This window comes from Oreochromis niloticus, linkage group LG15 (genome assembly GCF_001858045.2).
Source record: "Oreochromis niloticus isolate F11D_XX linkage group LG15, O_niloticus_UMD_NMBU, whole genome shotgun sequence".
Taxonomy (NCBI): Eukaryota; Metazoa; Chordata; class Actinopteri; order Cichliformes; family Cichlidae; genus Oreochromis; species Oreochromis niloticus.
In genome coordinates, this window is record NC_031980.2 from 8,251,616 (window position 1) to 8,278,594 (window position 26,979).

The 26,979-nt window shown below is 38.3% G+C and overlaps 3 protein-coding genes and 2 non-coding genes across 11 annotated transcripts in view; 1 reads left to right on the forward strand and 4 right to left on the reverse strand.

The window, feature by feature from the left end:
- The first annotated feature begins 384 nt into the window (after window positions 1-384).
- On the forward strand, window positions 385-20,159 carry LOC102083301 (deleted in malignant brain tumors 1 protein). Of its 4 annotated transcripts, XM_025899306.1 has the most exons (15): window positions 385-2,272; window positions 2,342-2,419; window positions 2,730-2,756; window positions 2,890-3,088; window positions 11,099-11,211; window positions 12,995-13,285; window positions 13,382-13,696; window positions 13,799-14,089; window positions 15,090-15,404; window positions 15,663-15,962; window positions 16,997-17,296; window positions 17,499-17,813; window positions 18,447-18,755; window positions 18,854-19,147; window positions 19,244-20,159. In XM_025899306.1, exons 2-15 carry the CDS (start codon window positions 2,368-2,370, stop codon window positions 19,579-19,581), a joined length of 3,459 nt encoding a protein of 1,152 aa, XP_025755091.1. In that variant the 5' UTR covers window positions 385-2,272; window positions 2,342-2,367; the 3' UTR covers window positions 19,582-20,159. The 4 variants fall into 4 exon arrangements, with proteins under 4 accessions (XP_025755091.1, XP_025755092.1, XP_019201322.1 ...); XM_025899307.1 differs by having other exon boundaries at window positions 385-2,419; XM_019345777.2 differs by lacking the exons at window positions 385-2,272; window positions 2,342-2,419; window positions 2,730-2,756; window positions 2,890-3,088 and adding exons at window positions 9,251-10,282; window positions 10,352-10,429; window positions 10,739-10,765 and having other exon boundaries at window positions 10,900-11,211.
- LOC112842554 (small nucleolar RNA SNORD101) lies at window positions 3,279-3,355 on the reverse strand. The gene has a single exon (XR_003214365.1). It is a non-coding gene; the product is annotated as a small nucleolar RNA SNORD101 (small nucleolar RNA).
- LOC112842555 (small nucleolar RNA SNORD101) lies at window positions 5,752-5,828 on the reverse strand. The gene has a single exon (XR_003214366.1). It is a non-coding gene; the product is annotated as a small nucleolar RNA SNORD101 (small nucleolar RNA).
- On the reverse strand, window positions 19,872-22,752 carry zgc:153284 (SH3 domain-binding glutamic acid-rich-like protein 3). The gene is made up of 3 exons (XM_003440700.5): window positions 22,432-22,752; window positions 22,038-22,205; window positions 19,872-20,432 (listed from the first exon to the last, which is right to left on the reverse strand). Exons 1-3 carry the CDS (start codon window positions 22,474-22,476, stop codon window positions 20,370-20,372), a joined length of 276 nt encoding a protein of 91 aa, XP_003440748.1. The 5' UTR covers window positions 22,477-22,752; the 3' UTR covers window positions 19,872-20,369.
- A 2,084-nt stretch (window positions 22,753-24,836) lies between these two features.
- Window positions 24,837-26,979, reverse strand: part of LOC100699270 (deleted in malignant brain tumors 1 protein) — a 44,408-nt gene continuing 42,265 nt past the window's right edge. For all 4 annotated transcript variants that reach the window (XM_025899018.1, XM_019345851.2, XM_019345850.2 and 1 more), the window contains 2 exons: window positions 25,718-25,802; window positions 24,837-25,591 (listed from right to left, as the gene is read on the reverse strand). In XM_025899018.1, coding sequence (XP_025754803.1) covers window positions 25,444-25,591; window positions 25,718-25,802 — 233 coding nt within the window. In that variant the 3' untranslated portion in view covers window positions 24,837-25,443. The remainder of the gene's footprint in view (window positions 25,592-25,717; window positions 25,803-26,979) is intronic.

Here is a 26,979-nt window from a genome sequence, read left to right on the forward strand (position 1 = left end):
TAGAGACCCTGATTTTATCAATTCAGCCTTAAAGTCAAAAAGAATTGCCTGGATGTCTTTTGAATCTTTTTCTCTGAAATTCGCACCAATTTTTATTTCACATCAATGATTAGTTTAGAAATTTGTTAGTCAGTTTCCATTCTTCATTTTACTACAGCAAATCAAAAGACATTTTCCACCTGTTCTGTACGGGATGTAGTCATTGCGGATTCAGACGGGGGGGAAAGTAAACAAGATAGCAAAATAGCATCATCGTTTACCCTCACACTATATCTTGCAGAGACGAACACAGTTATCAAGCTAACTTAAAGAAGTACATCTTCAGGACAGACTCACATTTAAGCTTAGACACAATTTTAATTATATTAATGCAAAGTTTAAATACAGGTTGGTCAAAATAATTTATTTGTTCATGAGAAGTGATGCATTAAAGTAAACGCTTTTAATAATGCCACTAAGTTTAGATATGTACTGCTTTAAAGCAAGAACATAAGGTCACAACAGCTGCACATGAACTGATAACCATGTTCCTAGCAATGCACTGACACTATTTCTATGCCTATCTACTTGTTAGACTATTATCCTGGTTGTGACATAATCACCCTGTTTATCAGGTCACGCGTGTTGCCTTCTTGTTCAAATAAAGATGTGATCTAATTTCCCATCAGAGAATTTCAAATCCTGCAATGATTTACCCAGATGTCAATATGTGCTTAACTTGCTGTCCATTACAAAGAAAAGTATTCTCTAATTCTAGTTTCTAGTTCTGTTACTGATATTCAATAATGTTAGAAAAAGGCAATATTTAATACAACGGGCCAGTAAGTGTTTTCATAATGTTCAGACCCTCTGGCCTCTGAAGTAATAAAACTCTTTAACACGCAAGTGAAATATACCTACCAGCCACTTCATAAAGTACACCTGTTCAATTGTTCATTCACTCAAATATCTAATCAACTAAACACATGGCAGCAATTCAGTGCATTTAGTAGGGTAGACATGGCTAAGACAACCTCATTAAGTTCAAACTGAGCATCAGAATGAGGAAGACAGGTGATTTAAGTGGCATTGAATGTGGTAAGGGTTAGGGCCAGATGCTTTTGGGTGTAGTACCACATCGGTAGAAGATCAGTTGAACACCACAGCCTGCCTGAGTAATGCAGTTGACAGTGTCCGTCCCACAGTGTGCCCATGTGTACTGATGGCTACTTCCAGCAGGACAAAGCACCATTCCATTCCTCAAAGCACAAATCATCACAAACTGGTTTCTTGAACATGACACTCAGTTCACTGTCCTTAAATGCCCTCCACAGTCACTAGATCTCAACCCAGTAGTGCACTTTTAGAATGTGGTGCAATGGGAGATTCACAACGTGGCTGTGCAGCCAACAAACCTGCTGCAACTGTGTGATGCTGTCATGTCAACATGGACAAAATCTCAGACGAATATGTGCCGCACAGAATTAAGGCAGTTCAGAAGGCAAAATGGGGTCCAACCATGTACTAGCAAGGTATACCTAAGATGATACCTTGCTGATGATACAATATTAGAAAGGTGGATAAATTAACAACTGTATCTTTTTTCTTTGTTTTTATTTCCTATTAATTCAATCCCAGAAGCCTATTGAACACTGTGTGTTAAAACAATATACAATACAGAAACATAAGGAAATACAGCATAGTTTCATATGCAGACATATGCTCACTGCAAGAAGAATAAATGGTCTGATTTGCCAAATGTCATAATAAGTTATTTTCAATTTTACTGTTACACAAATATATAAAATGTAAACCATGTAAAGCCCATAAAAGGGTAGCTTTCTTTTAAAGGCTTTTCTTTCTTCCTGACGGTGTAACAAGAGGAAAAGCAGAAGTGGTCATATTATTCATACAGGATCTCTGCTAGACTTTTCTCAAAACAGGATGTTTTGAGAAAGCATGAATTCTGAAAAAATCTCATGGCCCAATTTTTTTTTCTACCAAAATGACCTCAATCTTCTTCCATTAATAAGTTAAGTTAAATGTTTTCTTTTTCTTTTAAATATTTCAAATTGAAATGTAGGCTTTGTGGAAAAAAAGATAAATCCCCTCTCATCGTCTCATCTTTAATGATTGATCAAAATGTCAACATGTGTCCAGGTTGCAGTCCAATACAGGCGGACCTTTTTATTTAAAATAGTTACTGGATCTGTTCTTGGGGAACATGAGAAAGTTTTTATTAAAGATTCTGAGTTCCTTCTGTTAGCGCAGCAGTCTTGGCGGATTTAAAAAGGTAAGAGGCCTATATGAGCACCTTTTGGTGAAAACAAAATGACTAAAGTATTATGCTATTATTTTACAGTGACTGACCAACACTGAAGACGCAATATGATCCTCATTTTTGATGAAAAACGACATTTTATTTTTCACTTGTCTCTTGGTGAGTTACCGGAGGTTTTTGTCTCAGTTTGACTTCATGTGAACATGTTTTTTCTTGAGTGGAGACTGAGTGAGAAGTGGGAGTTTCAGTATTTACGCCACAATATTATTTGATGACTGAAAGTGTTAAACATTGTTTACCGGATGAATTTAAAATTATCTGGGACCCTCTTATGTTCCCAATTTGTAAAACATTTCACAAATTATTGACTGCAGTGAAGGCTTTTAACTGAACAATGCTGTTTTATATCTAAATCTCTGGGCTGTCAGGCTTAATCAGATCACTTTTGCAATTTGTATTTTTGCTGCAGGCCTGTTGAGTTTCCTGCAGTTCACAGGTCAGTAAGTAACCCATGAATATTCAGATACTTTGATTTCTACATTAAAAAGATAAAAATTGTGAAATTTGGTTGAGGAGAAGGTGACACATTGCGCATCCTTTGTGGGGGTTTTTTTTTTTTTCATATCCAGAATGTGAGAATATTAGGCTGGTCGGACCTTCGCGTTGCTCTGGCAGAGTGGAGGTCTTCCACAAAGGCAGTTGGGGAACTGTCTGTCACGATCAGTGGAGCATTGCTAACGCTGAGGTGGTGTGTCGAGAGTTAAGCTGCGGGACAGCTATCGAGGCCAAAAAAGACGCCTTCTTTGGACAGGGAAAGGATGAGATCTGGTTGGATGACGTACAGTGTACCGCGGGCCAGGCCATTGTGGATGAGTGCGGTCTTGAGCACTTCAGGTAGAGCGGTGTTGACATCCATCACACCTCCGGCAGGACTGCTGTTGGAAGTAAGATGAAAACAATCTTAAAATTTTGAGGAAGATGAGCACAAGAAATTGGGGTCTCTTCAGCTGAGCTTTTGGCATGTCAGAGCGGCGAGCGTCTCACTCATTGTAGAGTGAAGGGGTATCCGACAAAAGATGGGATCATCAGTCATGCACAAAAGCTCAGCTGGAAAAAAATAAAATAATGAAATTTCAGAATAATATCCAGACTAAAAACTTAAAACTTCCATCTATAACAGGTTTATCAAGCCTTCCTGCATCTAAACTAGACTACGACGGTTTGGGACTCCTCTATTGCCAAGTTACAATCAGTTGTGAATGTTGCAGCCAGACTGCTGAGTGGCGTTGGCAGTCTTGCACTGGATCCATGTGCATTACAGAATTCTGTATAACGAGGCATATGTGCTTAAAGCCTTAAACGACATGCTATATCCCATCAAGGTGCAGAGGTGGGTCGAGTATCCAAAAATTGTACTCAAGTAAGAGTATCATTACTTTAAAATATTATTACTCAAGTAAAAGTGAAAAGTAGTCGTCAAAAAAGTTACTCAAGTAAAAGTAAAAAAGTACTTGGTGAAAAGGCTACTCAAGTACTGAGTAAGTAGCGAGTAACTGTTTGAAATGTCCGATTTATGTTATAAATAAATGCTATCAGACAATCAAAAATAATTAAATATACAAATTTTAGTATTTTCAAAAGGAATATATGTAAAAAGATCCACAAAATAAGGCGCAACAATTCTAATTTCAATATTTCAGTTTTTCACAATGTAAAGCTTTTTCAAGCAAAACCCACAGTAAATATATTCGCATTTACAGCAGCCTCATTAGAATGAGGCAACTTCAACATAACAGACTACAGCTGATGCGCCAGAATGTCATACTAGGGGTGGTTCTTTTAAATACAAGGAGGGATTAAGTAAATCAGAAACAAATGACACAGAGATGCAACAGGTATAATGAGGAAAAGTTATTCCCAAGGCGGACAGCAGGAATTAAAAAACAAAAAAACAACACATCTGTGCTAAAATTCCACAAGAATAGACATTCTAACAAAACTTATTTTGTATACTAAAATACCCTGAAGTATAGACAGTGGATTAACACAATGTAATATGTAAAAATGTAAAAACTACACTCACAAATAAACACTGAAATCAGAGTAAAACTAATTATAAAAGACAAATACAAATTTCCACTATGTGGATGTACATATGTGTATGGCTCACTTTACCATAAATTGTTTCTTCAGTCAGTGAAATGGTGGTTCAGCTTCAGCAGCAGTTGGCTCTCACGGTTCTTGCTGTGAAGCTGTGACCGTTTGGCAGTGAACAGGAGTCCTGCATGACTAAAAAGTCTCTCACAGGCTGCAGATGCAGGAAGAGCTCTATTGACTTTGATCGACATCTTCTTGATCTGAGGAAAGCCATGCAATAGATCCACACCTCCAGTGAATGGACATGAAAGGTACCTCTCCAGTTCCTCTGCTTCTGGCTTTCCTGACCCCATGGCTCCATCATCTTAGTCGGTTAGGCTGCTGTTTGTGCTGGCCTCATCCAGCTCTGTGTCTAGGTGATGTCTGATGAAGTGGAGACCTGTGGAAAGATGTAAGGTTTTCAAAAGAATTAGGTTTGGTCATCATAGTGCTGTATACACTGCCAAGCTGCAGATGTTTGTTTGGAGCTAGCCTCCAAAAGCTGCCCATACACTGTGCGATTTTTGGCCCATTTTGAGACGATTTTTCAATTACGCAACCGTTTTGGGGATCGGCCGTGTTTTGCCTTAATCGTGTGTGCATCGTGTAGTATACATGGGGTAACGAAAAGCAGTTAACACCTCACGACCAGCTCCCAATCATCAATCGTATGGTCGCATGATAATCAAACCAGTTTGAAATCCTGTCGCCTCTCACACTGCGCAGCACAAACATACAAATGAAAGAAAAGGTGGAGCAGCACGACAGTGCAGCGTGTGATCTGGACACAAGAGATGGAGGCACAAAGTGATACAGCAGTGCTACATTCTCTTTATGCAACTGGTTAAAAAAAATAAAGTAAGAACGCAGTGCAACTGTCCATGAAGATCAAACCAAACCCAAGCAAATTCAGTACCTTGATGAGGTTGATCTGATGCTCGGCGCAGAGGGCCTCCACCAGCTTGACGTACATGGGCTCGTCGCAGTTGGCAGCAAGGACGCAGAGATGGGCCTGACGTCTATGAAAGAACAGGAAAAAAAATAAAAATTAAGTCACATTAAAGGCTAATACATTATACCATTCACACTTTAAACTGATAGGATGGCTCAGATACATGTGAGAAGTTAAAGGTCTCTAAAAGTTTTAAGACTTACTTGTCCAGAGCCTTGGCAGCCTCACGGATACCGTGGGCCAGGCCATCGTGGATGAGTGCGGTCTTAAGCACTTCAGGTAGAGCGGTGTTGACATCCATCACACCTCCGGCAGGACTGCTGTTGGAAGTAAGATGAAAACAATCTTAAAATTTTGAGGAAGATGAGCACAAGAAATTGGGGTCTCTTCAGCTGAGCTTTTGGCATGTCAGAGCGGCGAGCGTCTCACTCATTGTAGAGTGAAGGGGTATCCGACAAAAGATGGGATCATCAGTCATGCACAAAAGCTCAGCTGGAAAAAGATAAAATAATGAAATTTCAGAATAATATCCAGACTAAAAACTTAAAACTTCCATCTATAACAGGTTTATCAAGCCTTCCTGCATCTAAACTAGACTACGACGGTTTGGGACTCCTCTATTGCCAAGTTACAATCAGTTGTAAATGTTGCAGCCAGACTGCTGACTGGCGTTGGCAGTCTTGCACTGGATCCATGTGCATTACAGAATTCTGTATAACGAGGCATATGTGCTTAAAGCCTTAAACGACATGCTATATCCCATCAAGGTGTACATGTTTGGCTTCTCAATCATTTAAATAGTGAGCTGAAGAACGGCCAACTGAGTCAGTGTTCTACACAACACTGTCACTAGGTTTCAAATAAGTTACTGCTAGCATGTCAAAGTCTTTGAATACTGTGGGAAGACTTCAGGTTACTGAAAAAAATGCCTGTTTAAGACTCCACATATATTTTTCATACATAGCCGCACTAAGGCAGGACTACTACTAATCCCCTTGAAGAGCAATATAACAAAGATCAAGGTGATTATACTAGTGATCATTAAAGGGAAGAGGAATTGTAAACGTCAAAGAAGCTGCCGCATATCAGTATCTCAGGTTAATTTTAAACTAGATTTACTGTTGTGTGATTGTATAAACCTGTTAAACATTAGCCCCCTGGACCGGACTATGGACATGTCTCATTTATGAGCTTTCTATTGTGTGCCTTTCTCTCGTTTTTGTACACATTTCTCTTGATTTGTACATATTTCTTGTGACTGTATACATTTCTCCTGTTTGCCATTTATCTGGCTGGTGACCATTTATATTTTATTCCTGCACAGTTGGTGTGGAGCACCCACAATTGCGTTGTACATGTACAATGACAATAAAGGCCTATTCAATTCAATTTTATTGTAAATTGCTACATGCGTGCCGGTAGTATAACTGAACCTCTATCCCTGCCAAGCTAGCCACTTGTGTCATGTGAAATACCCTTTTACGCTATAAAGCACACTGTTACCAAAAAGCTTATGTTTACAAGGTCACTATCCTCTCCTAAACAAATTTTAGCTGTAGTTTAACTACGGCTCTTCTAAGTAACTTTTATTATCAAGTCGTCATAGACGCAAACGTCTTGCTCACCCTTCCTCGGCCATTGTAGATTTGCGATGGATGGTGAACTTAAAGTTCTGCAATGAAGAAGAAATGTGACATAAAAGTAGTGAGGCTTCGAAGCTTGTGTCGAGTAATGGAGGGGGCGTTTCCGCGATGCGCGTATCGAGGCTTGCTTCATTTATGGGAGGAGCTGAAAATGAGGACGTCCGAAGCCTCGCTGCCCGGCTGTACCACGTGACTGGTTCAGGAAGTGGTTCGAACTTTGCCGCGAGCTATGACAGCGATATAAGCCCCTCAGACTTCATTCATAATGTGGGTGTTTGATGGAGAGTTGCGGTTAGTGAAAGTTTGGAGAGAGTTTGGAGTTTTAGGAGAGTGAGGAGAGAAAGTCAGGAGAGAATGGAGCCAGCTAAGAAGAGGAGGATGTCCTCCCCTGTGTGGGAACATTTTGATCTTATTCCTCCCAACAAGGTATGTAAATTTCTACAGAAGATGTATTTTCATAATACTTATGGTGCAATACAATTTATGTTAAGCTGTCTTTACCTTTGTACAAGGTGAAGTGTTTGCTATGTGCCAGGGAGCTGGGATATAACAACAACACATCATCCATGCTTAGGCACTACAGAGCTTTGCATGAGAATAAGGGGAACACCGATTGTGGAGCAAGACCAGGTGAGCCATCAAATGCCATGATAATATAGCGCTGCTGTAATGTTACTAAATGATATAACAATATTATACAACTGTAATAAATTACATGTGTGATATTTATATTTCTGCTTTGTTTTTATTGTCTTTCCTCAGGAGAACAATCTCAAATAGATGAAGACCTGGTTAGCATGGTGATTGAGGACTCCCAGCCATTTAGCATTGTGGAGGACAAAGGATTTAAAAGATTTGTTAAATCATTAAATCCTAGCTATGTTCTCCACACTAAAATGGTCATAAAAGCAGTGAAAATTTAGTTTTTACAGAATAAAATGTGAACAGGCAGGACTGAGGCTCAAAGCCTCAGTGTGTAGCTGTCCATACCTCAACGTTACAAAAGCACAACTACTGTCCATACCCCAACCACACCTAACCTCACAGTAAATGATCATTTCCATTTTTAGCATTTTCAAATAATCATTTTCCATACTGCCAGCATAAATAGACACAGTATACTGCCATAACTACAATATACATGTTTTACACACTCCTTTTGTTGTTGACATTTACAGGCTGTGTGCAAAATGCCACACTCTTCAAATTCATGCCAAGTAATATTTTTGTTTTTGGGAAAGTAAACAAGATAGCAAAATAGCATCATCGTTTACCCTCACACTATATCTTGCAGAGACGAACACAGTTATCAAGCTAACTTAAACAAGTACATCTTAAGGACAGACTCACATTTAAGTGCTTAGACACAATTTAATTATATTAATGCAAAGTTTAAATAAAGGTTGGTCAAAATAATTTATTTGTTCATGAGAAGTGATGCATTAAAGTAAACGCTTTTAATAATGCCACTAAGTTTAGATATGTACTGCTTTAAAGCAAGAACATAAGGTCACAACAGCTGCACATGAACTGATAACCATGTTCCTAGCAATGCACTGACACTATTTCTATGCCTATCTACTTGTTAGACTATTATCCTGGTTGTGACATAATCACCCTGTTTATCAGGTCACGCGTGTTGCCTTCTTGTTCAAATAAAGATGTGATCTAATTTCCCATCAGAGAATTTCAAATCCTGCAATGATTTACCCAGATGTCAATATGTGCTTAACTTGCTGTCCATTACAAAGAAAAGTATTCTCTAATTCTAGTTTCTAGTTCTGTTACTGATATTCAATAATGTTAGAAAAAGGCAATATTTAATACAACGGGCCAGTAAGTGTTTTCATAATGTTCAGACCCTCTGGCCTCTGAAGTAATAAAACTCTTTAACACGCAAGTGAAATATACCTACCAGCCACTTCATAAAGTACACCTGTTCAATTGTTCATTCACTCAAATATCTAATCAACTAAACACATGGCAGCAATTCAGTGCATTTAGTAGGGTAGACATGGCTAAGACAACCTCATTAAGTTCAAACTGAGCATCAGAATGAGGAAGACAGGTGATTTAAGTGGCATTGAATGTGGTAAGGGTTAGGGCCAGACGCTTTTGGGTGTAGTACCACATCGGTAGAAGATCAGTTGAACACCACAGCCTGCCTGAGTAATGCAGTTGACAGTGTCTGTCCCACAGTGTGCCCATGTGTACTGATGGCTGCTCCCAGCAGGACAAAGCACCATTCCATTCCTCAAAGCACAAATCATCACAAACTGGTTTCTTGAACATGACACTCAGTTCACTGTCCTTAAATGCCCTCCACAGTCACTAGATCTCAACCCAGTAGTGCACTTTTAGAATGTGGTGCAATGGGAGATTCACAACGTGGCTGTGCAGCCAACAAACCTGCTGCAACTGTGTGATGCTGTCATGTCAACATGGACAAAATCTCAGACGAATATGTGCCGCACAGAATTAAGGCAGTTCAGAAGGCAAAATGGGGTCCAACCATGTACTAGCAAGGTATACCTAAGATGATACCTTGCTGATGATACAATATTAGAAAGGTGGATAAATTAACAACTGTATCTTTTTTCTTTGTTTTTATTTCCTATTAATTCAATCCCAGAAGCCTATTGAACACTGTGTGTTAAAACAATATACAATACAGAAACATAAGGAAATACAGCATAGTTTCATATGCAGACATATGCTCACTGCAAGAAGAATAAATGGTCTGATTTGCCAAATGTCATAATAAGTTATTTTCAATTTTACTGTTACACAAATATATAAAATGTAAACCATGTAAAGCCCATAAAAGGGTAGCTTTCTTTTAAAGGCTTTTCTTTCTTCCTGACGGTGTAACAAGAGGAAAAGCAGAAGTGGTCATATTATTCATACAGGATCTCTGCTAGACTTTTCTCAAAACAGGATGTTTTGAGAAAAAAAGCATGAATTCTGAAAAAATCTCATGGCCCAATTTTTTTTTCTACCAAAATGACCTCAATCTTCTTCCATTAATAAGTTAAGTTAAATGTTTTCTTTTTCTTTTAAATATTTCAAATTGAAATGTAGGCTTTGTGGAAAAAAAGATAAATCCCCTCTCATCGTCTCATCTTTAATGATTGATCAAAATGTCAACATGTGTCCAGGTTGCAGTCCAATACAGGCGGACCTTTTTATTTAAAATAGTTACTGGATCTGTTCTTGGGGAACATGAGAAAGTTTTTATTAAAGATTCTGAGTTCCTTCTGTTAGCGCAGCAGTCTTGGCGGATTTAAAAAGGTAAGAGGCCTATATGAGCACCTTTTGGTGAAAACAAAATGACTAAAGTATTATGCTATTATTTTACAGTGACTGACCAACACTGAAGACGCAATATGATCCTCATTTTTGATGAAAAACGACATTTTATTTTTCACTTGTCTCTTGGTGAGTTACCGGAGGTTTTTGTCTCAGTTTGACTTCATGTGAACATGTTTTTTCTTGAGTGGAGACTGAGTGAGAAGTGGGAGTTTCAGTATTTACGCCACAATATTATTTGATGACTGAAAGTGTTAAACATTGTTTACCGGATGAATTAAAAATATCTGGGACCCTCTTATGTTCCCAATTTGTAAAACATTTCACAAATTATTGACTGCAGTGAAGGCTTTTAACTGAACAATGCTGTTTTATATCTAAATCTCTGGGCTGTCAGGCTTAATCAGATCACTTTTGCAATATGTATTTTTGCTGCAGGCCTGTTGAGTTTCCTGCAGTTCACAGGTCAGTAAGTAACCCATGAATATTCAGATACTTTGATTTCTACATTAAAAAGATAAAAAATTGTGAAATTTGGTTGAGGAGAAGGTGACACATTGCGCATCCTTTGTGGGTTTTTTTTTTTTTTTCATATCCAGAATGTGAGAATATTAGGCTGGTCGGACCTTCGCGTTGCTCTGGCAGAGTGGAGGTCTTCCACAAAGGCAGTTGGGGAACTGTCTGTCACGATCAGTGGAGCATTGCTAACGCTGAGGTGGTGTGTCGAGAGTTAAGCTGCGGGACAGCTATCGAGGCCAAAAAAGACGCCTTCTTTGGACAGGGAAAGGATGAGATCTGGTTGGATGACGTACAGTGTACTGGGCATGAGTCTTCCATCCTTCAGTGTCAGCACAAACCGTTTGGGGTAAATAACTGTGGCCACAATGAAGATGCAGGAGTGGTCTGTTCAGGTAAGCCTAAATGATGTTTGACATATTTTTGTTTTCCTTCACAAACCGTCATTGAAAACCTTTTCTTCGAGAAAATGTGCTAAGACATTTATTTATTTGCTGCCACATGTTAACAGCTTTCTCAGTCCAATATAATATCATTTTAACAAATGCAACATGTTTAGGTTAGGTCGGTGGATTTTGTCACATTCTACCATTTTCCAGTCTTTCTACCAAGCTAAGCACTGCATTAACAGTTAAAGTTATCAGAAGTAAGGCAGAATCCATTCACATCAGCAAGATGTCAAAACTGTCCCTTACCGTAAAATGTGGAACTGTTGTTGAAATTGAGAAATCCTGTACAACCTAAAAGAAAACCAGCTAACGCAGCAATTATGTTAGCTCACCATATGTTATGTGGTTTAGGTTTCTCGTTGCTGCAACATTTCTTCAACAATTAAACTTCGAGAACAGTCATCATGGAGTCACATCTGCTCTTCTTGAGTTAGAGAAAGAAGCAAATGTGCTATACTTATAGCATGTAAAGATAACGTACATGTCTTATGATTGATTTGTTTAATTTAGTTTTTGCTCCTTCTATTGTGGAAAGAAAAATGATGTCACATACTTTTATGCATGAATCAGTAAAAAATGTATTTAAACTGTGCTAAGATATATTAATTAGTATGTTTATCTTGCCCAGACACTAAAAAACATTTTGATCAAACATTACGCACACAGTCCTGTTGAAAACAATTTGCAGTGTATAACTCTTGATACATTAAAAGTTTAGCTTTGATTACAAACAATTATTTTGTGCATTATCAAGAATTTAATATTAATTAAAAACAGGTAAATTAACAGCTTGGCTTCCTGGGAAGTAAACTTGAGCTTTTGTGATAGTGGAAGACAGATTATTTTTTTGCTGGCAAGAGCATTCTTCCAGTCTTGAGGGTATCAGCAGATACTTTTGAAGCAGTATCAATTTCTCCAATTGACCTTTAACATTCTTTTGCTTTCCCAAAACATTGATTTTGTTCATCTGCACGTAGTGTTTTTAATGGGAGAAACGTTTTGTCAGTCATCCAAGTGACCTCTTCAGTCTCAGCTGACTACAGGCCAGTGGACACTCTTTCAATGATGAGGATGTACACATCGTGGAGGAACGCTGATTGGAGCGAGGAGTCAAGGAGTCCATTTACGTGAAAAGGGGAAGACCATCTCTGAATCGAGGAAGGGGCCTAAGGGTACATCTTTCACCATCTTAAAACACTGTGATTGCAGCCATTCCCCAACTCTCTGTGAATGCTACTTATGGCCATTGATCAGTGGTCTTTGACCAATTGTTGTTGATCAATGGTCATGACAATTTGCATATTAATGATCAAAGAACTGACCTCACAGCCCATTGTTCATTCAGTAGGCTGGTTTGAGTTTTTGTTCAAATGTACTGTTTATAAGGTTGGGGAGAGCTGCAGTCAGCTGAGACTGAAGAAGTCACTTGGATTAGTGATGAAACGTTTCTCCCACTGAAAACGTTACGTCCAGATGAACAGAATGAACCTTTGGGATTTACTTACCCGGAAGATTGAGCATGCATCAAGACATTCTTTTGTTTTCTTTTGGTAATATGCTTTAGATGCCAGTTTCTTCCAATTTGGTTCTGACAAAGTATAAATCTTCACTAGAATTAGTAGTATTATTGTACATAGACTATGGGAAATACAGACACACTGGCTGATTGTATTATTATTTATGAAACATATTATTATTTTAATACATTTCATATCCACATCATTTGCAGAACATGTGCGCTTTGAGAAAGGAACCACTCGTTGTAATGGCAGAGTGGAAGTCTACCACAAGGGTCAGTGGAAAAGAGTTTGCAATGACTGGGGCAAGGAAGCAGCTCAGGTGGCGTGCAGAGAAGCTGGCTGCGGCAATCCTCTCAGTCAGAACGAAACACCCTATTTTGGAGAAGCACATGAACTGTCTGCCATCAAAACCACTTGCTCTGGAAATGAGAACTCAATCTCACAGTGCAAACTTAAAGATTTCAGAGAAAGCTGTGTTGATGCTACTGTTGTCTGTGCAAGTAAGTTGTACATGCCCAGTAAAACTGATACTGTTAGACTGTCCCTTTCTGAAAGAATAACCATGCCCTTAACTTTTTTTTTTTTTTTATAAACAGACAGTCAACCCATTCGGCTGGTGAATGGGACTAACCGCTGCTCTGGTAGAGTGGAAATCTACTATAAAGGACAATGGGGAACAGTCTGTGATGACAAATGGGGGATGCAAGATGCAGCTGTAGCTTGTCGAGAGATGAACTGTGGGAATGCTCTCTCAGTCAAGTACAAGGCTTACTTTGGGAGAGGTCAGGATCAGGTTTGGTTGGATGAGATGGAGTGCACTGGTCATGAAATGTTACTTGCTGACTGCCCTCACAAAGATTCTGAAGAACATGACTGTGACCACAGTGAAGATGCTGGTCTTGTGTGCTCAGGTAACACAGGCTCTGTTCTGTTTGTTGCTCAAAACTGAGTTTTATTGACAATGACAATGACAATTAATGACAATCCTAACAACGCCAAATTTTGCTTTGCAGAGACAGTCAGATTGATAAATGGGAGTGACGCTTGTTCTGGCAGAGTGGAGGTTTTCCACGATGGCCGATGGGGGAAACTTTGTAGTAATAACTGGGGCCTTAAAGAAGCTACAGTCCTGTGTAATGAGCTCGACTGTGGAGCTCCCAAAAATTCCAAAGACACCTTTTACTTTGGTGACAGCTCACTGCGAGGGTTCACAAGTAGATGCTCTGATAATGTGAACTCTATCAGCCAATGTCAACTTCAAGAACACAGAGGGTCATGTGAAGGTGTTTCTCTCTCATGTGCAGGTAAAAGATACAGATATGCTGCAATCCTGCTTTCCAAAAATAGCAAATGTCATGTTTGGACAACTTTTAAAAGAAAAGGTTGGCTCATGTGCAGTTTTTCTTTTACTTAATATGTACTCATGAATGTGTTTAAAGGTTTGAGGCTCATCAAAAGCATTTAAACTAAAATCCTGAAGGCTCAGTCTACTGATAGACACTCACAAGTTAAAGACAATATAATGGGTTACAGTTTTGCACTTTAACTTTTTATAAAGGTTTCATAAAGTCATTTCTGCATTCTCTGTTTGTCTGTCTGTTTCGTTGTCCACCAACTACTTCTTTACAGTTAGGAGCTGAGCAACTAAACGTGGCATAGCTTAGGACTTTGAAGTTTCTTATCTATATCAGATATTATTATATCACTATGTAGCCTAGCAACCATCTAGCAACCTGTTAAAATGACCTATTTTTAATGTTTGTCTGCCTGCAACAGGTATCATTTTATTTAACCACAGTAACAGGTAATTTATATCTATACGACCTCAGTTACTCCTGACATTATGACACCATCAGGCTGGAACCAACTAGCAATGGACTAAAATGACCTGTTTTTTGCCTTTATGCACCTAGAGCTTGTTATAAAAGCATTCTGTTTCAAGACATTAACGTCTCATTTATATCCACATACTCTGATTGTTACATGATATACACTAAATGGAGAAAAGTACTGGGCCACACTTCTTAATCTTTGAATTCTACTCCCATTGCCAACACTGATTTCTGAATCAGGCTCTCAGCCATGTAGTCTGCTCTTAGGCTGTGTCTCAGACTGCTCATGTATGATGGATAAATATGAAGCTACAACACATGTTGCTATAAAGCTAGTTTCTGCTGTCCCCAACATGCCAAAAAATAAATAAATAAAAAATCTGTTACAACAAATGTTTAAATTGATGAAAACCTTAAAAAAAAAAAAACAGCTTATAATATTTATTGTTATTTGTTTAATGTGTGCCCTCAGGTCAACCACCGCTAAGGCTTGTGAACGGCACTGACCGATGCTCTGGCCGAGTGGAGATTCTGCATGACGGCCAGTGGGGAACAGTGTGTGATGATGAATGGGACTTAAGAGATGCTGAGGTGGTGTGCAGAGCCACGGACTGTGGAACACCTCAGAGAGTTAAACCTGGTGCCTTCTTTGGTGAAGGCCAAGGTGTGGTCTGGCTGGATGATGTCAACTGTCTGGGTAATGAGACGTCCCTTGGGCAATGCAGTCATCGCTCCTTTGGAGAAAATAACTGTGGTCATGGTGAAGATGCAGGAGTGATTTGTTCAGGTACAAACTATTGATGTGTCATTTCACAAAGTGTCTTTTTTTTTTTTACCTTTGGATCCCAAAAAGTTGTGGGACGTAGCATTTTCTTTGGATATTTATTTCATTTTTTTTTTACTATGTACTCCAAAAACTGTTCAGTTATTGATTACATAGCAGTTATTTCTACAACACCAATATCAGATGGAGTTTCAATTAATACATTTCTTTCATATGAACACCAACTAATTACTGATACTTTTTCTCTACTGTGCTTTGTAGCTGCCATTCGACTGATCAATGGGACTGACATGTGCTCAGGAAGAGTGGAGGTCCACCATGGGGAACACTGGTCACAAGCATTTAATGTCAACTGGGGAATGAATGAAGCTGCTGTGGTGTGCAGAGAGATGAACTGTGGAGATCCTGTCAAGATCTCAGAGTCATTTGGCAAAGGTCGAGATCTGAGAGGGTACGAGATTCGCTGTAACGGCAGAGAGAGTTCTCTCACACAGTGCACGTTTAGAGACCATACCAGATCTATCACCGATGGTACTGAAGATGCCTCTGTGGTATGCTCAGGTAAAGTCTGATGTCAAATTGAAATTAGACTTTCAAGAAGAAAACAAATCCATCATATTCTTCTTTAAAAAAACTAAGATGGAAATTGTTTCTGGCCCTATCACATAACCTTTAAATATTGGTACAAGGGCTTCAGTTACATGAACAAATACAGAAAACTGGACTAACTTTAGAAAAAAGACCAGTGATTTAGTGAAACACTGTGCTCATGCAAAACACCAGATTCAGAATTATGTAGTCAAACCCCAAGCGGTAATTTGTCAGGTACCAGGCTAGATATGGAATATCTAGAATAAATATGGAAACTATGTGGAACTAACAGGTTAGATTAGAAGGCACAAAAACTTAAGACTGTCCAACAGTCTTATATACTGAGTTTTTAAGGTGTGCTATGTTTTTGCGTATACTGTCAAAAGCTCAGTAGGCTTAGTCCAGACATACCACACAAAAATTCATCCTACTCAGACATGAAGCAAAAATATCAAGATTTCACGAGCACAGTCACTAAAAATAATCAAACACTAAGACAATGCAACATAAATGAATACATTTATTCAAGCTTCAAATTCACATCATCTTCCTCACTATGGCCACCACAAACCCAAAACAGATTTAGCCTTGCTAAAGATAACTGTATGTCTATAAATCATGTAATGTCTATAAACATGAATGAAATCTTAGAAGCCCATTAACCACAGGTCTTCTTTGTATCAAACAAGCACACCCATTCATAGATTTCCTCTCTCAACTGTCATTTCCATTAGACCAATTTCTACAGATATCACATACATGTCGATATATTACAGTATGGCTACATTTTCAACATAAAGCATGTTTTACGTGCTTGGACTGTCCACTGCTGTTTGGATCCAGCACAAAATTACTGTGATGCAACACAAAAATATTAACCACTTAATCAGTCAGCAGTACATCCCTAGTTCAAAACACAAAAAAAAGTCATAAAGTGCACTATATGGAGTTGTGTGTGTCAAGTTGTATTTCATGTACATTAATATAAGAGCTATCATTTCCAGGAAACGTGAGATTAACCGGTGGATCCACTCGTTGTGATGGAAGAGTAGAGATTTATGACAAAGGTCAGTGGGGGACTGTGTGTGCTGATTCCTGGGACATGAATGATGCAACAGTGGTGTGCAGACAGTTGGACTGTGGGAAACCTCACAAGCTTAATGAGGTTGGCCCTGGTACAGGACAGACCTGGACTGATCAAATTGAATGCAATGGAAGAGAGTCTACATTGAATCAGTGTCCACAAAGACCAGGTCTGGACAGAACCTGTGACACAACTGTAGTTGCCGGTGTTTCCTGCACAGGTAAGAAGAAGCAAACATGAAATGCCTAAATGTAATTTTGGCAGATTCTTCTTCTTCTTCTTCTGCTTCTTCTTCTTCTTTTTCTTACTTTTTAAGATATTGGCTTCTGAATTAAAATAAAGTATAATATACCTAAACACATCACAGTTTAAAAAAGAATATTCTTATATACCCGTGGCTATATTTTCTGTTTACTTCACAGGGAGCTTGGCAGTGCGGTTGGTTAACAGCACTGATGAGTGCTCTGGAAGAGTGGAGGTCCGTCACGGCGAGCAATGGCACGCAGTATGTGACACGGACTGGACTCTAAGTAAAGCTGGAGTGGTGTGCGAGCTGCTGGAGTGTGGACGTGCCGTGAATGCTCCTGGTGCTGCTTTTTTTGGCCAAGGCAGTGGGTCAGTGGTGGAGGCTAGCACTTCTTGTTTCCACAGCGTGACTTCTCTTCAAGAATGCTCGGTGAAAGGTTTTACAAGAGAAGACTGTGGGCATGAACATGATGCTGGTGTTCTCTGTGCTGGTAAGGCCTTTTATATCAAAATGTTTTTGAGGGGGGATGAATAATACAATGTAAAACTCATCAGTAGTTGGTTTCACAAATTTCCAAATTATAACATTGGAGTGAAAAACTGTCATATTTAATTTGGTCAACCATGTGCATATTAATGTTTAACAAAATTATTTTCTTTTTGTGTTTTGGTTTTTTTCTTTAGAAAATGTACTTTTTTACATCTGGTTTAGGAAGTAGGTTTAGCCAGCAACTGTTTTGCCTATAGCTTGCTACGTATTGCCAAACAGTAAGCTGTAGAGGTCACTGTTAGACAAAGCCAGTCTAGGTAATGCTTTGTTTATAGCTAAGCTAAGCTCAGCTAGCTTACTAGTTATTTATCTTACATAGACTTGAGTAGTATGGACTTCATCCATTAAAAAGCAAAAACGTCATATTTCCCATGACTTAAAGCAGTTGTTGCAATACTCCTTTTGCCTAAGATAATGGACTAATAAACTATATAATATCCAAATAATATTATACTTATATATATAATATATACAGAAGAATCCTTTCAAGTCCTTTTAGAATTTTGTCTTCTTTTTGTTTGTTTTAAGGATGTTCCTTTGTACTTGTATTCACTCTTTCTGCTCTATTATGCAGCACAAGTCCGGTTGGTGGATGGCTCAGGTGAATGCTCCGGCAGAGTGGAGGTCTTCTATAAAGGACAGTGGGGAACTGTGTGTGATGACGATTGGGAAATGAGCGATGCTGATGTGGTATGCAGACAGCTTGATTGCGGTCATGCCATTTCAGCACCTCTAAGCGCCCATTTTGGTAGAGGCACTGGTCCAGTATGGCTGGATAATGTGGGATGCTCAGGCCAAGAGTCTGCTCTTACGCATTGTTCACACGATGGTTTTGGAGAAAATAACTGCGGGCACGATGAAGATGCCAGCGTTATCTGCTTAGGTAAGAGGCATAGCGCATTTTGAACTGACAAATTATCTCAGTGCTCCTGAGAAAGTTGTTTTGGCTTTTATACAAGAAACATTTATTATCTGCTTCAGGTGGTCAACAGAAGCCCAAAATCACAATAAGTCCTGCTCCAGAGGTGAACTGGGGTGACAAAGTTGAAATTACCTGCACGCTAGTAACAGAACGCATGGGCGGGACATTTCTCCTGAAAAAAACCCAAGGGTCATTTCAAATGGAAAAATTCTCAGATCATGCATCTGCAACCTTTGTCTTCCCTAAAGTGGACTTAAGCCAAAAGGGTTCATACTACTGTGAATATCAAAAGGTGTTGGCCAGTGAAGTCATCTACTATCCTCAAGGAAATCCTGTTGACCTTTCCGTTGTAGGTCAGTAACTTTGTGCCTTGTTTCCTCTGTTTTGCACAATTATTGGAAATTTAACTAATATACATACTTTGATATATGTATTTATATTGTTTGCAGTTAAACTGGAAAAACCCAACATCTCCCTGATGTCCCCCAGTGCAATGGAACTCACCAATCCTGACACAATTTCTGTCTCTCGAGGCAGCACCTTCACTGTCACTTGCTCTGTTCATTCTATATACCCTAGAGGTGTCTTCTATTTCACACATTTAAACACAAACACTACTGAATCAAAGTCAGCATTTGGCCACTCAGCCTTCTACCTGGCCAATTTTGAGCTCGTTACAGTAAGTCATGAACAGCAAGGAGAGTATGCCTGTCTCTACAGCGTTAGCATCGCCAAAAAATCCTTCAGTTCAGTTCCTTCGAAGACTCTTAATATCAATGTGATATAAACCATTCATATCATTGTTGTTTCTTCTTTTCTTGCTGATAATAAGTTAATCAAGTGCATTTGATTAGCAGCACATGGAAGCAGTAAGTTGTGGACATTTTTCGCGCACTGCTTCTGCATCACTCACTGGTGACGAGTGTTTCACTTGACTGTGGAGCCATTTTGGTTCACTCTTCTTTCAAACTTGTTTTAATTCAGCCACATTGGAAGGTTAGCTTCTGTTAAATAAATGGAACACACTGTAATAAGCCATGTATTGTTGTTCATCCAAGGTTGTGTTTATCAAAGACCTGTCAAGAATGAGAAGGATTGTTTTTTTCATCGCGTCTTTATACGTAAAAAGAGGGTGTGCTGGTCATGTGTTGTGGGGATGAGGACCCAAGTGCATACTCATGTGCTGGATAGCATCAGAGGCATCTGCACAGCACATAATAGTGGGCTACTGGAACAAGAAGGCATAAGTGGACACCAACAGCTTGAATGCTACTATGCAAGTAATCCCACAGAAGGTGTTACACGAAGAGGACAGAGGATGTGGTCCCACATAAACTTCACAAATAAAAATGTCACTGAAGGCCACATGCAATTCTATTCTGAGCATTTTTTATTTAAAAAAACAAAACAAAACAAAACAAAAATGGCATTTTCTATAACTAGCTCTGATGAAACGTTAATACATGATATATTATCACACAAGCGTGGGTAAAAACAAAGTAAAAAAAGAACAAAAAACACCTCTTTAACAGGTTTAGTTGGTTATGGCAATGTAGTTGAGCATCACTGTTCCTTTCAGAGCTTAAGGAAGTCCTCCAATTGTTCCATCTCGATTGCATTGTCAAATGCATTGATGTCCTGTAAAAGAGAAGACATGCATGATGGATACAGAGAAACACAGAGTGAAAACACTATTAGTACAAAGGTATTCTTAACCTATTTAAAAAGTATTGGACTGTGTACTGTACATTTGTCCAATATGACATACAACACAACAAGCCAGAAATTCAACTGCACATGAACAAACAAAACAGCTCCCTACTGTTGGGTACGCATTGTGACAGCAAAATATAAAAACACACACACACAATAACCCAGTTCATTTGATCAGAATGTGACTTTAGGCCATGGCAAACAGATAATAGTTTAATCTTTTTTAATCCAATAAGGGTTTATTGTTTTATCTTTCTTTGCAATGAGTTCCATTCCTTTATAGCCCAGTTCTTTCAGTTAAATTGTTCTTGCTATAGATAATAAAAAAGAAAAAATAGCAGATCAAAGAGTCTAAGAAAAACGAACAATATTAAGTTGCCTTGTGGCAGGAAAAAGTTGAAATCTTAAAACAGCTTCTGCTGTGGCTGATTGGCTTACTGCTGTCAAATAATTAATATCTTTGGGAAAGACTATCGGGGCTGTCTCACACCTCTTTCTGACGCTGTCTTTGTACACTCCACAGCATTTTTTGAGCTTTAACCCTATAATGCCCTTGGTATCATATTTGATTCATGAGTTTCTGTGACCTCTATCTCATCAACATGATCAACACTTGCCATAATTTCAAAATGTTATGGACAAAACTCTTTTTTTTGTCTAAAAGTAACATTGTTGTTAACAAAACATTGCTCAAAACGCCCAATGCATCAAATGCGATACAAAAAATATACAATAAATATATAATAAATATATAATAAAAATATATCATACACAACATGATATAGCAAAAATGTTTTGTCTTGGTTATAAGGGTTAATAAACATCTCAGTTCCAAAAAATCTCAATTTTCTGGCTATTTTTTGATGGGTTGGGTCTTACAGGGTTAAGGTATTTTTGGCAATATTCATTGTTTGCATGCTTGTAGTGTTTACCTGTTAGCAAAAGTGAATTGAACACAGGCTATAGTGAAGTTAAAAGGTTTCATTGTTTTGGAGATATTTGGTCATTAACTAAAGTATTACACAAACTAAAGTTTTGCTGTGGCGAAACATTAACATGCTTCATTACTTGTGGGTACATAAATGTCTGTACCAAAAGCTGCCAATCAGGTTCTTTCCTCCTATCTTTCAGTCTTCTGATATAACTGTATAGATACCATTTGTAAATTGGAAGGATTAAATGAATACTCTGCACGCAAATAGTTTGTCTCACAAAGTCTAACTGGAAGGCTGAAATCTGATGAGTGCTTGAGTGAATAGGGAGTGTACAAGTCAAAGTATTGGTATGTATGCATTTCTGCATGTATTTCTGTCCCCTGGCTTAACTGTGTGAACAACCAGTAGTTAGCATACAGTGTAAATATTGATTTTAAAACTGTGTCCACGCCTTAGACTAACCACATGGTTTTCTTTTCTTTTTTTGTGTGACGACATCAGCAAGCGTGTAAATAAAACACACCTGATCATAATTTTAAGTTTTGAACCGCAGGTTCAGCTTATTATTATTCACAAGTTATTCTATGTGACTTACCCCACAGTAGACGTCTCCATTGAATATTTGTGGAGGGAGCGCCGTCGGATCTCCTGCTCCCTGCCTCATTAAATCTTTATCATCAGAACTCTGAGAAATGTCCACAGGTTGAAAGGGGATCTTCTTGGCGGATAAGATAGAAAAGATTCTATCTTGGTTCTTCTTAATCTGGAAAAGGCATATTTAATCGGTTATCAAGACTATTAGCTGTGTGACTTGTTAAAAAGTTTTTCTTTTATAATAAAAGTTGCTGAGTTGTGCATAGAGAGCAGTTACATTGTCTATAAAAGTAAAAAAAAATACTTTACTCACAATATTTTGCATAGTATCAGTAATATATATTAATCACTGGCTAGAAATAAAAGAAAAAGACAAGTAAGATTGTGTACTGTACCTGTGTAGAACCACTCACACTTGTAAAAAACACTTTGACTGGCATTTCTGCTATATTAACAGGAATAGTCCAATAAAGAAAAACACAGAATGACAGAGTGGGAATGACAGAAGCGCAGAGACAAGTGGAAAGTCACAGAGTGATCCTGTGCTAGATATGCAGGTATGCACTACTGGTGCAACCACACACAAAGTAAGCAGGTTTGGACAACTCTTACCTGTCTACAAGGACACACCTACAGGACTGAGTGCAATTCGAGTTGTGGCCTGTCTGCTTCAGTTGTGAAACCAGTCAAGTACACAAACACACACACTCTAATTCATATCTTAGTGAAGACATCTATTTGACATAATGCTTTCCCTAGCCGCTTACCCTAACCATCAAGAATGAATGCATTACCCTAACCCTTAGCCTAAACCTAACAATAAACTAATTGCAATTCTGACACTAAAACTACATTTTGAGCCCTAAAAATGCCTTCAAACTTGTGGGGACAGGCATTTTGTCCCCCTACAAGTATAGTGGCATGCCAATTTCCTGTCCTCACAAAGATGTCTAAACATGTATACACACACATAGATAGATAGATAACCACATTGCTACATTTCCTCAGGCACTTTCATTTCATCAAAGTTCACAGATAACTATTGTACTTTTTACACCACTGCGTAAGTTGTGTTACAGACAAAATTTGGCTTGTAAAGTAAAAGCACTAAATAACAGACAAAAGTTGCCAGGATTTCATTTAGCTCTGTATGCATGCTCACCTTGGTTGTCACTAGGACACTTGTGAGTTTACCCAAAACAATTGTTAATCAACTAGAAAACTATACACACATATAAAACCTTTGACTTCATATACTTACTCATCCATGTCTTTATGGACCTTGCTTTATGCACTGGTGTGCAGTCATGTTGGAACAGGAAGAGGCCATCCACAAACTATTTCCTCAAAGTTGGGAGGATGAAACTGTCCAAAAATGTCTTGGTTTGCTGAAGCATTAGGAGTTCCTTTCACTGGAACTAAGGAGCCGACCAACAACACCACTCAACAAAAACTTACACTCTGCACAAGTACCATTGTCCTGGGAAATGTCAAACCAGACTCGTCCATTGGATTGCCAGATGGAGAAGTGTCACTCCAGAGAACACGTCTCCACTGCTCTAGAGTTCAACGGTGACATGCTTTAAACCACTGTAACCAATGCTTTGCATTTCACTTGGTGATGTATAGCTTGGGTGCAATGTGCATGCCTATGTGCTTGATGTTATTCACCTGTGGCCATGGAAGTGTTTGAAACACCTGAATTCAGTGTTTTGGACAGGTGACTGAATACTTTTGGCAGTATAGTGTATATGTAGACACTAAAGCTGGTGGGCCTAAATGTCACACCAGGAGGTTCTTTAATACAAGAGGGAGCAAGCGAATCAGAACCCAGGGCACAGACTCAGCAGGTCCAATCAGAAAAAGTTATTCCCAGAGAAGGAAAACAGGAATAAACACCATTAAAAAAAATTGCACAATAAAAAAACTGTTCTTTAAAAACTAAAATCCAAAATGTCTTGATGCATGCTCAGTCATCCAGATCAGTAAATCCCAGTAAATACCGTAGCGTTTTCGGTGGAAGAAACATTTCATCACTTATCCAAGGGACTTGAGTCTCAGCTGACTGCAGGTCTCCACAACCTTATAAACAGTACATTTGCACAATGACTGTAACTAGCCCACTGAATGAGCAATGGGCTGTGAGGTCAGTCATTGTGCAAAGGTACTGTGCATCAAGATATGCATTTGGCACTTTTAATTTTGTTAATCTAAATATATTGTACTTTATGGTAAATGGCAAATGGCCTGTATTTGTATAGCGCTTTACTCAGTCCCTAAGGACCCCAAAGCGCTTTACACTACATTCAGTCATCCACCCATTCACACACACATTCACACACTGGTGATGGCAAGCTACCATGTAGCCAAAGCTGCTCTGGGGCGCACTGACAGAGGTGAGGCTGCCGGACACTGGCGCCACCGGGCCCTCTGTCCACCACCAGTAGGCAACGGGTGAAGTTTCTTGCCCAAGGACACAACGACCGCGACTGTCGGAGCCGGGGCTCATTTAATCTACAAATGTATTTTGACCGAAGGTCTACTGAGATATTTTTATATTACGATGAGAATTTTCCTAAAAACTTATGTACAAGTATTATATATTTATATTATATGAAATATCTAAGTTATATATTTTTCCACTATCGCCAAATGATACACTATTGATATAGTCCATTTTGATACTCTTGGATAGCAGGATTACTTGAAGTACCTCTATAAAGTATATATTTAATCTGTGATTATGATAATTAAATTATGATGTGCAAAATGGCCCGTGTATAACAAATGACCCATGTTGTATATGAAGTACATATTTATTCTTATACCAGAAAAAATTAATCATGAAATATAGTCAGTGTTAAAGTCAAACAAGATATTCATAATAGGCATCTTCGTAAAGGTCCTTGAACCCTGAAGTGTGAGAATCACCCAGTGAAGACAAAAATTACCAAATAAAAACACATGAAAAAGACTTTTGCGCGAAAGAGGAATACTCTGACATGATAAGCATACATGTTATTTTAAACAAATCATTTAAAGTTCTCTTAAAAGATTGGAAACAGCTTAGGTTTAATGGAACAAAGTCTGAAGATTTATGAATTATTTGTTGAAAAAAGAATTTAAAAACCGACAATCCTTAAACAGTCCTAAAGAGCAACTTTACACAGACTGAAAGTGTTTACTTTGCTGATCTGAAATAGTTTGGTAGTCACTTTGCTGTTGTGTTGAAAACTATGGTTCAGAGTAGGCCATTGCAACATCACTATGGATGTGGTTTAAATGTAAAAAGAGAAATGAAACTTTTTGCAAATATTTCACTAAAGTTCTGTTTTTCAGCCTACTGTTATACTCCTCTTTATAATTACTAAAACCACATTACTGAGGTTACGTTTTCATACACGTTATCATGAAACAACAAGAGGTTCAAGCTCATAACACACTTTTCCAGCCAGGTCTTCGGGTGCTCTCTCAGCATTGCTATCAGTATCTGCATCAGTTTTACTCTGTTCTGGGCTGGGAGTGCATGGCTCATACAGTTGGTTATTCCTCTCTCTGAAGGAGAGAACAAAGAGCACAAAATTGGCAATTATAATCATATCATATCATATATTTTTTAAACTTTCTTAAATTCAAAATATTTGTGCATGTTTGAAATGCATGTTTCATTTTTCCCCTTACCTTTCATCAAGGGCTACAGTGGTTTTGTCCTCCATTTCTTGTTTTATTGCTGCTCCAAATCTGTTACTAAACTGAACAATGACTTCTGAAAATGGAGCAAACATCACCATAACGTTAGCAGTCATTTCTTTAACGTTAGAGTGAGCCAATGAACTGATTCAAGGTGCAGCTGAGGCTCAACACTGACATTATAAAGAAATAAAATTGATAACAGTGTAATCAGTTGCTCAGTTACACCTCAGGAAGACTGTGAGCAACACTGCACTGGGTTGAGATTCTGTTGTTTCAGTGTAAATTCACTCTCAGGAGTTATGCATATCACACCAACTGGTCTGGAAAGTACGGTAAATATAAATATCTTTAGCAGCTAAATGGACAGTATTACAGTATCATGATACACCACGGTGTTTATAAGTCGCAGCATTTCAGCAACAAACTATTAACTATGAAGGTGAGACATTCAACATATTGCCACTTACAGTCATGTGAAAAAGAAAGAGCACCCTCTTTTAGTTCCAAGGTTTTACTTATCAAGACATAATGGAAATAATCCGGTCTTTAGCAGATCTTACAATGATCTAACTACAACCTCAGCTGAACTACAAAATATGACATGTTAAACCATGTCGATATTTAAATCACAAAAAGTAAGCCAAAATGCAGAAGCAATGTGTGAAACATTAAGTATGCGCCATGATTTAATAGCTCGCAGAACCAGGCTGGGCAAGAAGTGGTAAAATTTCAAGAAGAAAACATGCTATTTTATGAAAAAAAGCACATTTTACAGGTTAAAAATTGCAAAGTTATGTGTGTATTGTGTCTTTTCAGTGTTGAACTTTGCATACTCTTCTCACAGTTTTCTGCCTTACAGATGTGATTGAGAGAATTGAAGGTATTGTTAGTATTGTATGGTATTATAATAACTTTTTATGAGTTATTAATCCCAGAAGTACAATTTTGTGAATTTTTCTGAAAGAAAGTTGAAAAGGTAAGTAGTAAAGTAGTTCCTTGACCAGTTTGATATGACTGAACACTGCTCAATTGAAAGATTTTCACTGGGTTTACCAGAGAATAATGCTGGTGTTTATAAAATCAAAACAAAGACCCCAAAGTTGCTTTAAAATACCTAAATAATAATGAGTACGTTCATCTCTACAAGTGCCACCTTGTACATTATGCATAGTAGATTTGTCCATTGATAACATCAGAATAGTTTAGAGCACTATAAAAAGACAATATGTATCATAAAAAAGAGGATAATG